General features: G+C 35.9%; 1 protein-coding gene across 1 annotated transcript in view; it reads left to right on the forward strand.

The window, feature by feature from the left end:
• Positions 1-14926, forward strand: part of DNA2 (DNA replication helicase/nuclease 2) — a 41533-nt gene that overhangs the window by 21165 nt on the left and 5442 nt on the right. The window contains exons 11-18 of the mRNA XM_051973863.1: positions 4611-4841; positions 6024-6140; positions 6219-6328; positions 8513-8622; positions 9184-9408; positions 10458-10651; positions 10749-10838; positions 13050-13254. Of these exons, the coding sequence (XP_051829823.1) occupies positions 4611-4841; positions 6024-6140; positions 6219-6328; positions 8513-8622; positions 9184-9408; positions 10458-10651; positions 10749-10838; positions 13050-13254 (1282 nt within the window). The remainder of the gene's footprint in view (positions 1-4610; positions 4842-6023; positions 6141-6218; positions 6329-8512; positions 8623-9183; positions 9409-10457; positions 10652-10748; positions 10839-13049; positions 13255-14926) is intronic.

The raw sequence follows: 14926 nt of genomic DNA on the forward strand, positions 1-14926 counted from the left end.
TGTGTACCCTCATATTTCTTTTTTTTTAATGGGAAATTTTCTTCATTTTTCATTGACAGTAGAAAGAATATAAAGCATTCAGAAAACATTTTCCATATTTTAAGGGTAATTCAAAACGTTTTATATGGTTCCAGCAGCTGAATTCTTCCACAGTTCCATTGATTCAGTGATGCTTTACATACACAATTTCAAAAACAAAACTTACAAAAAAGAGACATCTAGACTAGTTTTACATGCAAGTCTTGGGAGTCCCCCTTTGGGGAACCAACTACTGTGTGGAATTGTCATGAGCGACCATGCAACCATAGAGGGGGTTCATGTTAAAATCTTTATTTTGTTTACATAGTACAGCTGATTTCAAATGTATAATAATAGCAATTAAATTTTCAGGAGAAAGAATATTAGCTATTAGTTTTTATAATGAAATCCTGTTCCTGGCACTTGGGAATTCATATTTTCCAAAAAAGCTGCACTTACCTATCACCTTCTGCTCAAAATTATGATCCACAACCAAGAAAAGGATGATCAGAAATGCATTATTTCAGTGGAAGTGCATTTTTCGTTAACTCAGTAGTCAGTGTTACATAGGGAAATTATTCAAAAGGCATAATAATGTTTTTTTATTTTTATTTATTTATTTTTTTTTTGTTGAGGCAATTTGGGTTATGTGACTTGCTGAGGGTCACATAGCTAGGGAGTGTTAAGTGTCTGAGACCAGATTTGAACTCAGGTCCTCCTGAATTCAGGGCTGGTGTCCTATTAACTGCGTCACCTAGCTGCCTTGCATAATAGTGGTTTTTAGAAATGTGAAGGTTAAAACAAATCACTGAAGTCATTACTCTTATTTTAAAAAATCTATTCTTTTCATTATAATAAATGGAATAAACATGATTAAATTCTTTCAGTTTTAATAGAGGACATTTCAAAAGATCCATTCTTCAATTCTTTTCTCATTTGTAGCATCCCCATATTTCACACAGTATTGCCAGGTGAACATTGGAGATAAAAAGATGATTTCTTGGGATCCTGAAGCTTAAGATTACAGTCAGGTGTTTTTTTTTTTTCCTTTAAAATTTTTTTTTATTAAATGCATTCTAAAAAAACCCTTTTTATCATTTATTTTCTACTCTTGTTCATTGGTAAGCTGCAGTCCCAGAGCTAGAAAGAGGTGCTTATAAAGTCTCACTGGACCGGTCATCAGTAACAAATCTGCACAGGAGACATTTTGCATGCATTTGATTTTTCTCATGTGGCCATTTAGGCCAGGCTCCTTGGAATAATCATGGGTTTTATTAAGGTAGTAGTAGATGTAAGCAAATTTTTAGAGTAAGCCTGCTTGGGCTTACTCTATGATGAGAGCATTGGGAAGCAAAAGCAGCTCTGGCCATTGAGCTGATAACTAAGGAAATGCAACAGGACCACTGCAGGGATCTTTGCTGAGTCTGTGAATTTGTTTTTTTTAAATATTTTGATTATTGTATTTCAGTACTATTGGTTCCCTTTGTAGTCCTCTCCCTTTTATTTTATGCACTTATAAAAGTCTCCTTAATTTTTTCTTTTTCATATTCATTTCCTAGAATAATATTCTATTCCATGTCATAATTTGTTCAGCTATTTCCTCTTTGAAAAGTACCTATTTTGTTTCCAGTTTTTGCTATCACCAAAAAAAAGATACTGCTTAAATGCTTTTGTTGATGGCCTATTTTCTTTCAAATTTTTAAAAATTTTGTTTTGTTAAATATCTCCTACTTTGAAAAAGTGAAAAAAAATTGAGTTTTAAATTCTCTCCTTCCAGCCCCTCTCCCACCTCCTGAGAAGGGTAGCAATATAATACTGATTTTATATATGAAGTCATGTAAAACATTTCCATATTAGACATGTTATAAAAGGATCCTTCTCCATTCCCCCAAGAAAAATAAAGTAAAAAAGAAAGTGTGCTTCAGTTTGAAATATATTGAAGTATGCTTCAGAGTTCATTTTCTTTAGAATTAATTACATAGCATTTTTCTTCATGAGTTCTTTGGAATTGTCTCAAATCATTGTCTTGTTCAGAGTAGCTCAGTCTTTCACAGTTTTTGCTATTATTGAGTACAACATTCTGCTTTTGCTTATCTCGCTTTGTATCAGTTCACATAAGACTTCTCAGATTTTTCTGAAGTCATCCTGCTTATCGTTTCTTATAGTACAGCAGTATTTCATCACAATCCTATCCCCCATTGTGTGCATCCCTTACTCAATTGATGGCTATCTCCTTCCTTTCCTGTTCTTTGGATGGCCTGTTTTCTACATGTACATTTTCACATTTGTCTTTTTCCATAAGTCTAATTCTTTATAAATGTCTTGAAATGTTGGGTACATTCTGAGAAAATTAGTGACTATCAAACATTTAAAAATGAATAAAAGTGGGGCTTTAACTAATACTTGAAAGAACCTAGGGAAACGGCCTAATGTGATAACTATTTTTTCTTTTTTAAAATTAATAAATTTGATTTTGAACTTCAGCATCAAAAAAGCCTAATTGTGCAGCAGAATATGGATAAGAGCATATATTTCTATCTCATTGTTACTTTCCTTGCTTTTTCGATTAGTAAGTAAATTTTTAAAATAGTAAATTGGTAAATTCAACAGGGCCCTTTTTTGGATGGGACTGCTTTTTTTTTTTCTTTTTGAAAAATTATTTTTTCCAAATGAAGTTTTGTCTTTTCTGCCTCCCATTTCTTAAGCTACTTCTATTCCCGCATTGGCCATAAACATGTTGCTTTCAAAATCATCCTTTTTGTGCTTTCTTTTGAACTTCCTTTGTTCTCTTCAGTGCATTTTTAAAAGTTTCAGTGGCCCTCTTCCCTCCCCCCTTCCTACTGCTAACCCTACTTGTCTCCCATTTATTAAAGAAAAAAAAAAGTAGAAATAGAAAAACTCTTGTAATGAATAAGCATGATCAAACAAAACAAATCCACAGTGTTTGTTCCCAAAATGCTTGTCTCTAAACTCATCCCCAATCTGTGTTAGGAAGTTAGGAGTAAGTACTTCATTAAAGACATGTTTGATCATTGCACTGATCCCAGGGCTTAAGACTCTCAAAGCTGTGTTTCTTTACAGTGTTGTCCTGGTACAAATTGTTCTCCAGATTCCTCTGACCCATGATTGTCTGAAATCTTTTCTTCCATTATTTCTTAGAGAACAGTAATACTCCATTGCATTCCTACGCAAAATTTGTTCAGCCATTTCCCAATTGTTAGGCACCCTTTGGGATTCTAGTGTTGTTTTTTTTTTTTATCCTTTTAATCCCCCCCTTCAAGGTCAGGAAGTTTATTTTGCTTGCAATTCTCCATTATTCTCCCTTCTTTCTTTCTGGAATTCAGAGTATTTCTACACCAAACAGAGAAAGAAAGAGACAGAGACAGAGAGAGAGAATATGAATGAGTGTGAATGTGTGTGAGTGTGTGTGTGTAACACTCCATTATCCGGTCCAGATAAGAGGGAGGTTCACCTACTGTCCTCTCCCTTATCCTTCCCTCCTTGTATACTCCTTTTTTCAGCAACCCAGTTAAGATAAGTAGCAAATTTTCTACCCTTACTCCTGTAACATCATATCTTATTCCTTTTCTCCTTTCTCTTCTCTTCCAACTGCCAGAACAGAATTATTCTGTCTCCTTTCAGGGCCTCAGATGTTCTTACTCTCAGCAATTGCTATGCAGCTCAGGTCTTTTCAACTGAAACTTCCAGATCTTCTTCTAATAAAGGTCCATTTTTTTCCCCTTTAGAATTATGCTCAGCTTTGCATGGTAATTATTTTTGGTTGTCAACCTGTATCTTTTGCCTTTAGGAACACTCTCTTAAGATCTTCCCCTTCATAATAGAAGCCACAAGATCTTAGGGTGATTTTAACTGTGATTCTTTGGTGCATGTTCTGCTTTTTCCTATAGATGGATTCTGTCTTCAATTTGCCCTCTGATTCTGATAGATTTGTGCAGTTTCCATTTATATTTTGAAATAGTGTCCTTGCTGATATCAGATACCTTCCTCATCTTTTTTTATTTTGTTCTAATATTTCCTGCTATATCATGAAATTATAATTTCTTCCTGGCCTGTTCTAGTTTTCAATTTTTTCTTTCAGGCCTTTTTTATTTCTTGCTTTGTTTTTTCTAGGTATTCATATAAGCCCTGGTGGAAAAATGCATTTTTTTTAAATCTCTGAGGTTTTCCCTCCTTTTGGGGATGTCTAGATCTACAGTAGTAATTGAATTGTGATTCTGTGACAGAGCTGTTCTCTTCTATGCTCATTTGGGGTGGTCAGCATTGCTTGGTTTTGATCTGGGCCACATAACTTCCTGCACTAACTTAATTCTTCCAAATGTAAAGTATCCCTTCAGGTTAGTTTCATAACAAAAATGTAAATATTTAATAAATAATTATGAAAAATGAGTATAATCAAAAATGCAATAGAAGTTTCATGAATTTGGTACCATAGCATAAATTGGATAGTTCCAGAAGGGAAAAAAAAAGGATACAATATTGGGAAGACATGAATGTAATTATATTAAGAAATTTCCTTTTTTTTTTTTTTTTTTTTTTGAAGAAGTTTCCTTATATCTCTTTTCATATTGTAGGGAGAAGAATGGCGACTGTATTGGAAATCTGATAAGGACAGAAGATGTACAGACTATTTGTAGTGGACAATATTTACATAGCTTCCAGCGTAAAAATGGAATAATACCTAATACAAATCTAATGGCAGGAGACAGAGTCGTTTTAAGTGGAGAAGAAAGAAAGCTGCTTGCTTTAACTTGTGGATATGTGAAAGAGATCAACATGACGTCAGTCACCTGTACACTGGACAGGTGAATCCATTTCTCTTGTTTTTAAAAGATCGATAAAATTATGTAAGTAATTCGGGTAGAGAACTTTAATAGTTGTTTGTTTTGCAAACTAGGTTCTCGTGAATGTTGAGATCAGGTAGTTTAATAGATAATGAAAAAAAAAGTCAGGATAGATAGTTCAATAGATGATAAAAAGAAAAAAATTAGGCCTCTATTGCCTTGGTTAAATCCCCAGTGGAATCTTTACAAGAACATTTGTTTAAGAATGAGACGGGATAATGGAGTTAGGGGAGATACATGTGATATGGGAGAGGGTAAGAAAAAAGACTGACCCAAAGGAGGGCAGTCAGTATGGCATGGCCATAAGTTGACTTTTTAGGGGATATTTAAACTCAGGGACATGATTGGGATTTCTGACAAAACATGGCAAGGCAAGGCTACCCAAGACCCCACTGAGGGTGGGTCTTGGTGGTCTGACATGTCTTGGATTTCTGTCTGAACCTCCCCAGAAGTTGGGACCATGGAGCTAAACTGATCTATCAGTCAGTGCCTTCTCCCTGCTTGCCTCAGGGATCAATCCTTCAGTTTCTCTCTGCCCAACACACTCACTATTCAGGACCTCTTCAGCTTCTTAGATCTCAGAATCTTGTGGCGAGTGTCTTGAGAGGCCTCGACTTCTTTACAGTCACCATACAAGGAATTGGCAATCCTTGGGAGGCCTTGAACCTCCACCTGCCTATACGAGTCTCTTCCCTCTATTACAGTCACAGCCCGCTGCCTCTCCAGTGATACATAATCTCTGCTTATTTCTGCTTGGTTTTGCATTTTGAATGGACCGCTGAGGCCATGGGTGGGATTGAGGGCTTTTCTGTGGCCTTCTTGCTTCTGTAACTGTTCTTCCTGCACTATAGCTACTCTGAATGGCATGTAGTTTGGGAATATATAGAGGCAGTTTTCTTCCTCCTCCTCCTTTCCAGGTGAAAGCCCTTTGATTAGATTTTTAGACTACCAGCAAATACATTTTTCTCTCTGTTAATTTCATTCAGGAACTTGTCTTTCCTATATTTTTAATAGTAGCTAAATAATTTAAATTTCATGTTCAAAGCTGATCTTTTTAACTAGTTGTTTACTACCTTTGTTTGACTCAAATTGATATTTTCTAAATGAAAAATGGTTTTCTTTGTGCGTTTTATTTTGTTTCAGGAATTTGTCAAAATTACCCAAGTCAACTTTGTTTAGATTAGATTATGAAGAAAGAATTGGTGGTATTGAAACTCCCTTAGGAAATCTTTCTAAACTGATGGAAAACACCCCTGCCAGGTTGGTAGCACTAAGTAACTCAAAATTTCAATAGTCTTTTCAAGAATACTAGAGTAAAAATACCTTTCTTCTCCCCAGTGAAAAGCTTCGAGATTTAATCATTGACTTCCGTGAACCACAGTTCATTGAGTACCTGAGTTCTGTGCTTCCACATGAAGCAAAGGATAGAGTTGCCAACATTTTAAAAGGTACAGAAGTTGTAGTGATGTTCTTTTTTATTTATTTTTGTGTGTATTCGAATTACTATTAAAACTACAACACAATCTCTATTTCAGTATTTCAGTGGGTCCTGGATCTCATCAATGCAGTTACGCCCACCTGTAGAACAGGTCATACCCGTGTTTTCTCTTTGCAACTCATGATCTTTTTTAAACCTATCAGAGTTTATCTAAAGGGTTTGGAAGCAAAGGCATAGTTAGGTGGCACTCTGGATAGAATGGCAATCTTGGATTCAGGAAGATCTGAATGCCAATTCAGCCTCATACTCTAATTAGCTATGTGAGCCAGTACCTCAGGTTTTTTTTTTTTTTTTTTTTTTTTTTGGGGGGGGGATTGGTTTTTTTTCTTAGAACTTTAGTTTTAAACTTTTTTCACTTAATGTTATTTTATTTTTTTACAATTACATATTAAGATATTTTCAACATTCACTTTTGTAAGATTTTGAGTTCCAATTTTTTTTCCCTCCCTCTTTTCCCTTCTCCCCAAGGCAGCAAGCAATCTGATAGAGGCTATATGTGTATGATCATTTTAAACATATTTCCATATTAGTCATGTTGTAAAAAAAAATCAGAAGGAAAAACCATGAGAAAGGAAAAAAAAAACAAAAAAAAATGGCAAAAACAGTATTCTTGTCTCAGTTTTCTTACCTATAAAATGGAACTAAAAATGGGGCTATAAAATAGTACCTACCTCACAAGGTTGTTATGAGGATCAAATGAAACAATAATTTTAAAGTGCATGGCATAGTGTCTGGCACATAGGAAGTGCTATAGAAATGTCAGCTAGATCTCTCTAGCATTGTGTAAATTCTATTGAAGCATTGTGTATTGTCTACCTGTTCTCCCTTGTTAGTGCTATATGATTATCCAAATCCTTATTCCATGCCCAGATTTCTTTGGTTATCCAGATCCTAGTATTCTGCAGTATCCTTTTATTCAGCATCCTGGTTAAAGTAAAGATGGTCCTTGTTTCATCGAGAAGTTGGGGATAATTGAAAATACTGCTCCATTTCCCAAATTCTGTCCAGCTTATCGTCTTCCCCCTAATTTTATTTAGACATCTCCATCTATCTGAGTAGTACCTGTAGGACCATCAGCATTCTTCATGCGCCCTGTTTGCCTTTTGTTCATAGTTAGGATGTCCCTCTTGAGTGATTATTATTTGCTTTTAGAGAGATTGTGCTTATTGTGTCAATCAGGAACATCCTTCCTGATTGACACAATAAGCACAATATCTTTCTAAAATAGAAACATTTGGAGGATCTTCCCTTTTGATTTAGATTTTTCTCTATATCCTCCAGGATCATAGCAAACACTTTTGATTAGCACCTTTATGCCCCAGTGGATATTATGAATCAAGTAATTGTCAAATGAAGTTATTCCTGTTGTAATGTTTCTCAAGGAATCTCCATAAGAGAGATCACTTAGGAGGAAAGCCTTTCTGGTGGTTTTTCTCCACCAAATCAGGTGCCTTACTTTGGTCAAACAGTGAGCCAAGTGAGATGTCCTATCTTCTGTACATTTCTCTTATTTGTGTGGCTGATTGGCCAGAGCCCGCCCCTTTTCTCTCATTTTTTCATCAAGACTGCCCTTGATGCACATAATGTAGATCATCCTTAAGGAGAGAGCCTATGCTCAGTCCTAATCCTTAGCTTTCCCTTGTTTTGGTCTGGCAGCAGTTAGGAGGGCACCACAACAATTCCATATCCTTTCATTGTTGATCCCTGAGGAAGGATCTCACTTAGCTCACCATCCTGGAGCTGATACTTGTCAGGTGCTTAAATCTTGTGATTTTTAGCATCCTTTTCTGCTCTTGTGCTGCCGGAAGAGGCAGCAGACTGCAGGCTATCTTGTGTTTTCAGGCTATCTTTCTTTCATGGATGGTTGTAGCCAAAGGATTCATCGATCCTTGGCTGGCCTATGGTGCTGAGCCTCCCTGTCTTAGCTTGCTGCTCCCCCTGTTGTGTGAGATACCCTGAAAGCCTTGCCAGCAGGAGAGACTTGATGAGCCCTTATGCTCCTATGGCCCAGCTCTTGAGAGCCCATGGTGGAATTCACATCATAATTTTTGAAAGTTGTGAACTAAAATATTATTCTAACAACACTTTATTTACCACTTAAAATACATTTTTTTTCCTTTCTTTTAAAATATAGGTTTGAATAAACCCCAGAGGCAAGCAATGAAAAAAGTACTTCTTTCAAAAGACTACACGCTTATTGTCGGTATGCCTGGGACTGGGAAAACTACTACCATATGTGCCCTTGTAAGGATTTATATTTTTACTGTAAATAATATGTATTTTTTTTTTCAATTCAAAAGCTGCACTCACAGAAGCTGAATGTAAATGAAAAATATCTTTGTGGAATGGCCTTTCTTCTCAATTTTGAGATAGCAACATTATAACCCTGAATGAGAAAATGATTGCCATCATATGATATATTTGTTGCATTTTGTACTTCTGCCTCTGATGATGGTTTCTGTATATTTTACATATTGTTCTTCCATTTACAAGTGATGAATTGTATTGAGGGTCGCACATTGGATATTGTATATTCTTCTTGGCTTTTATTTATGATGGCAAACTTTTAAAGTAATTCTGTAGAAAATTAAAGTTTTTTTTTTTTTAACACAGTTTAAGTGCACAATATTACCAATTTTGTTAATACTGTTTCACTTTTATTCACTGGTTTGGCTTTCTAGTGGAAAACTGTTTTCCTTCACTCTGTGATGTTAAATTTTAGGTTTTCTATTATGTCTATATATAGCAATGAATATGTTAAGAATTACTCAGAATTTAAAGTAATTTTCTTTTAAATTTTCTTAGGTAAGAATCCTCTATGCTTGTGGTTTCAGTGTTTTGTTGACCAGTTATACTCACTCTGCTGTTGATAACATTCTTCTGAAATTAAAGAAATTTAAAGTAGAATTTTTGCGTTTGGGCCAAACTCAAAAAGTTCATCCTGGCATTCAGAAATTTACAGAAGAAGAAATCTGCCGAGAAAATTCTATTAAATCCTTAACGAGTCTGGAGGAGCTCTATAACAGTCAAGTAAGCAGAATACTGGCTTGATATCGCTGATGCATTCACTTCTGTGGCATTATAATAAGCAAGAAAATCTGAGTATATAAAAGTCCCAACAAATGCCATATATTATTTGCCGCTTTGTTTTGTCCTCATTGCTGCCATAGAGAGAAGAGATTTTAAAAAGTCTACCTGAGAATCCTTAGTTGGCATTTTTAAAATTTTGGGAAGATTTTTTTGTTCTTGTTAGCATGTCTACTCTGTACTAAGACCATAACTTAGGCACTTTCAGCCAGTTCCTCAAGTGTCTGAAGCTGAATGTTAAAGTGACTGGATTATGACATTTTATTCTTTTTAGATTTAGTAATTTTTTTAACCCTATTTGGATCCATGAAGATTTCTGATTTCGTTCTGGAAATACGTGGGATATTTGTGGTGTAACAAAGCTCTAGGCAAAGAACCCAAGCCTTTAAAGCAGGGGTCCTCAAACTTTTTAAATAGGGGGCCAGTTCACTGTCCCTCAGAGTGTTGGAGGGCCGGACTATAGTAAAAACAAAAACTTTGTTTTATGGGCCTTTAAATAAAGAAACTTCATAGACCTGGATGAGGGGGATAAACGTCCTCAGCTGCTGCATCTGGCCCATGGCCGTAGTTTGAGGACCCCTGCAAAGCATAGTCTCAGCTCTCTTGTTACTACCTAAGCTTGAGCAGGTGATTTCCCCTTCCTAGACCTCATTTCATTCATCTAAAGAATGAGAAGATTGTATATGATGACTTTTCAGACCTCTTCCAACTCATATGTTCAATGAATTCTTTATTTATCTTTGTTGGTGTAGTCTAGAAAAGCTACTTGACTTTGTCCCTCCTTGTTTTGTTTTGATAATGTTTTCTGGTTTACGTTTGAGGCTAACATGTTTCAGAAGGGATTGTCTCGGGATTTAGAATGCTGTCTCAGGATTTTTGCTATTAAACCACAAAGAAAATCTTACTGTTTTGCTTTTAGGTTTTTTTGAAACCAAACACAAACTACTGTTAGACTGTATTTTAGCGTAATTTTTTTTCTTATTTATTTTTAGCCTATAGTCGCAACAACATGTATGGGAATAAACCACCCAATATTTTCCCGGAGACGATTTGATTTCTGTATTGTGGATGAAGCTTCCCAGATTAGTCAACCAGCTTGTTTGGGCCCCCTCTTCTTTTCATCTAGGTTTGTTCTTGTGGGAGACCATCTGCAGCTTCCTCCCCTTGTGCTGAATAGTGAAGCAAGGTAAGAAATGGATGATCTGGGAGTTTTCATGAAGTGTAATTTCTAATGTGGAATTTAGTGTTCAACTCTCTAATTTATATATTTGTTTTGATAATAGAGGTCTTGGTATGAGTGAAAGCTTATTCAAGAGGCTGGAGCAGAAACAGAATGCAGTTGTTCAGTTGACTGTGCAATATAGAATGAACAGGTATTTCTCTTTCTAAACTCTCATCCCTGTTAGATTGATCTCTGCTTCATCCCAGTTCTTCCATTTTAGCCCGTTCTGTTGTGCCCAAACCTGGCTCAAGAAACACCTCTCTATCAGTAAACTTTTAACCTTATACCCAAGTGTCTTTCTTCAAGATCTCTTTCTCACTGAAAGTCTCCCCTCTGACTTTCCCTGACCAGGAGCCAAGGGGAGGGCTGGGTTTCTGTATTGTTCCTTATTGCCATTTATAGACAATTCTACAAGGACAGCTGGATAACTTTTATTTTTCAGTCTTTTTTTAATACCACCATCTACCTTTCCATTCCTGTTATTCTTACCTTCCAGATTGTTCTCGCATTTTTTTCTTTTTCTTAAATTAATTAATTTTTTTACAAAGCATATGCATGGGTAATTTTTCCAATATTGACCCTTGCAAAACCTTTTGTTCCAAATTTTCCTCATCTTCCCCTCCACCCCTTCCCCTAGCTGGCAGGTAGTTTAATACATGTGAAATCTAATATATGTATACATATTTATATGTATGCTGCACAAGAAAAATCAGATCAAGAAGGAAGGAAAAGAAAAACTGAGAAAGAAAACAAAATGCAAGCAATAACAACAGAGAGAGTGAGAAAGCTATGTTGTATTCCACACTCAGTTCCCCTAGTCCTCTCTCTGGGTGTAAATGACTCTCTTCATCACTGCATAAGTGGAACCGGTTTGAATCCTCTCATTGTTGAAGAGAGCCACGTCCATCAGAATTGATCGTTGTATAATCTTGTTGTTGTTGTGTACAATGATCTCCTGGTTCTGCTCACTTCATTCAGCATCAGTTCATGTAAGTCTCGTTTCTTACAGAACAATAATATTCCATAGCATTCATATACCATAATTTATTCAGCCATTCTCCAACTGGTGGGCATCCACTCAGTTTCCAGTTTCTTGCCACTATGAAAAGGGTTGCCACAAACATTTTTGTACATGTGGATCCCTTGCCTTCCTTTAAAATCTCTTTGGGATATAAGCCCAGTAGTAGCACTGATGGATCAAAGGATATGCAGAATTTGATAACTTTTTGAGCATAGTTCCAGACTACTCTCCTGAATGGTTGGATTCATTCACAATTCCACCAACAATGTATCAGTGTCCCAGTTTTCCCACATCCCCTCCAATATTCATCATTATCTTTTCCTGTCATTTTAGCCAGCCTGAGAGGTGTGTAGTGGTACCTCATAGTTGTCTTAATTTGCATTTCTCTGATCAATAGTGATTTGGAACACCTTTTCATATGACTACATATAGTTTTAATTTCTTCATTTGAAAATTGTCTGTTCATGTTCATTTATCAATTGGATTCTCCCATTTTTCACTGATTTTAGTACCTTAGTCATTGTTTTGTTTTGTTTTGTTTTTTACTCAATTTTCTTGTCCTTGGAGACATTAGCATTCATGTTGCCTTCTTCATTGTACTTGCTTTCTCTTCATATTGGAATGGCCACACCTCAGAGTTGATATTTTTGAGAATTACATTATCTCCAAGTTCTGGGACTTTTAAGATTAAACTCTCTATCAATAACTTTCTATATCTCTACCTCTCTGACTTTCTCCTTTATACTAAGTCTATCCTTCATCCTTGTCTCTTGCTCATTGTTTTCTCACTCTATCTCTTTCTGATTTCACTTGAGTCCACATCCAGCCTCGACATCTTCTATGTTCTAGCTAATCTCATTCTTTACCCAGCTTTCTCCCTTATTCATGACTTGGCTTAGGATATGTTCATAATATATGGACTGCCTCCTTTCTCTTTTTACCGGCTGAATTTTGGGCATTCTTTAAATAGAGGTGGCAATTGAAGTGCCCAAAATTCAGCTGGTAAAAAGAGAAGACTTCCCTTGCCCAGGTTGATTGATAATGACATCACAAAACTGAGATGTGTTCTTATCTAATCTCCTTATCATCTAACACTATCTCTTATGATTTGGGCTCCTGCTGTTGTATCCTTCTATTATTCTTCAAAGCTTCCTGAGGAGAGTGATTGCATTTAATGTTAGCTTTTGATCTCCCCTAATTCCTAGTACTGTGCTCTTGAAATGGTAGGTCCTCATTGTGTTTATGGAATTAATGAATATTAGCAGCATTAATTATACTTGATTTTTTTCATGAAATTTTACTTGCCAAAATTAATAATGTTTCTAATTTTTTTTTTTTTAGTACAGTTATGTCCTTAAGTAATAAACTAGTGTATGAAGGAAAACTTGAGTGTGGATCAGACAAAGTAGCCAATGCCACAGTCAACCTACCCTCTCTGAAAGATGTGATGTTGGACCTCCAAGCTCATGGTATTGATTCTGAAAATTCTTGGCTGAGGGGGGCATTTGAACCAAAGAATCCTGTCTGTTTTCTTAACACAGAAAAGGTAAATATCATAGTGTCACCCCTGTAATAATTTGCATTTCTCCAGACATGTTATATTACATTATTTAAATCTCTATAAATTAATTTGGGAAACCTCAATATTTTTGTTATATTTGTTCAATCTAATGTGCTGGAAATCATGCCTCTATTCATTTTTTCTTAAATTTCTTTCAAAATAATTTTGAAGTTATTTTATAGAGAGCTCTGGAAATTAGTAATCTATTGTGCTTTTTAAAAAGATTCTAACATAGTAGGAATAGCGAGGATTCTGACTATAATGATCTTGGAAAAGTTCAGATATAAGTATAGATAACCATTATATCAATTTGTTTAGTTTTAAATTAATTTTTCCTAAATAAGAAATCATCTGTTATAATTTTGATAAGTTGGACCAGTTAACTTATCTGCAGGATATCTCATGGTAGATTTGTCAAGGCCCATTTTTTTGATTCTCAGCTTTAGTTTCAGGATTTTGATTTCACAGAATCTCAGAATTGGAACGGAGCGATTTCAGAAACTCCGTAGTCTAATCTGTACTCGAATCAGAATTTCTTACATGGTATAATTGCCAAGTGGCCATCAAGCCTGGGAGGAGGAGCCTGCTGTCTCCTGGGAGAATTTGTTCCTCTCTGGGAAAACTCTTGTAAGAGGATCAGACAATTTAGAGTTGGAAAGAACCTCAAAAGTTATCTTGTCCTAGCCCTTCATTTTAAAGTTGGAAACTGAGACCCAGTGACGAAAGTGACTTAAAGTCACACAGCTAGCATGGAACAGAGCTGGGATTTGACTCTAGGTCTTCTGATTTTAAACCAGTGCCCTTTCCATTCACCACACTGCTGGTCATACCCTGTTGGCAAGCTTTCCTGTATGCCTACAAAGTCTACTTCTTTGCATCTTCTCACCATTACTTCCCTTGAGGCCAAGCAGGACAAATATATTCCTCCTCCTTCTATTTCAAAGGCTTTCAGATATCTGGGCGGCTAGATGCCACAGAGGCTAGAATACTCACTTGGCATCAGGAAGGCCTGAGTTCAAATCTAGCCTCATATATGTATTAGCTGTGGGATCCTCAGTACATCATTTAATCTCCTTTAGCTTCAGCTCTCTCTTCTGTAAAATGGGCATAACAATAGTCCTAGGATTGTTGTGAAGATCAGGTGAGATAATATATTTGTAAAGTTTTTAGCATAGTACTTGGCATATAGTACCATATAGATGTTAACTATTATCATCATCATAATAATTAATATTACCTCAAAACAGCTCATTATGTCCACCCTGACTCTTCCCTTTTCTAGCCTAATTATCCCATTATTTCAATTTAACTTAATAGTCAGCACGAGGATACCAGACTGCATAATTTTTTCAACTTCATGAAATTGCTAAGAGCTTTATTTATAAGCCACAATGCCAACTTGTTCATTCACATTGAGGGGTGTACCTTTCCAGTGCTTGGAATACCAGTGTCTGGTGTCAAGGGACCTTGAAAACTCAGTTTTCCTGATGAACATGGAATAATTACCAAAGAATTGTGGAACAGATAAGAATGAGTACTTGTACAATAGCTCCTGATGCATTGGCATCTCTGTGAGTGATTTTATAGTACGTTGTTGAATCCACTCTTTAGTTCATTTTTTTTTAACATATTTTTGGTTGTTTCCTTTTTTTGATTA

The sequence above is a fragment of the Antechinus flavipes genome, chromosome 2 (assembly GCF_016432865.1).
Source record: "Antechinus flavipes isolate AdamAnt ecotype Samford, QLD, Australia chromosome 2, AdamAnt_v2, whole genome shotgun sequence".
Taxonomy (NCBI): Eukaryota; Metazoa; Chordata; class Mammalia; order Dasyuromorphia; family Dasyuridae; genus Antechinus; species Antechinus flavipes.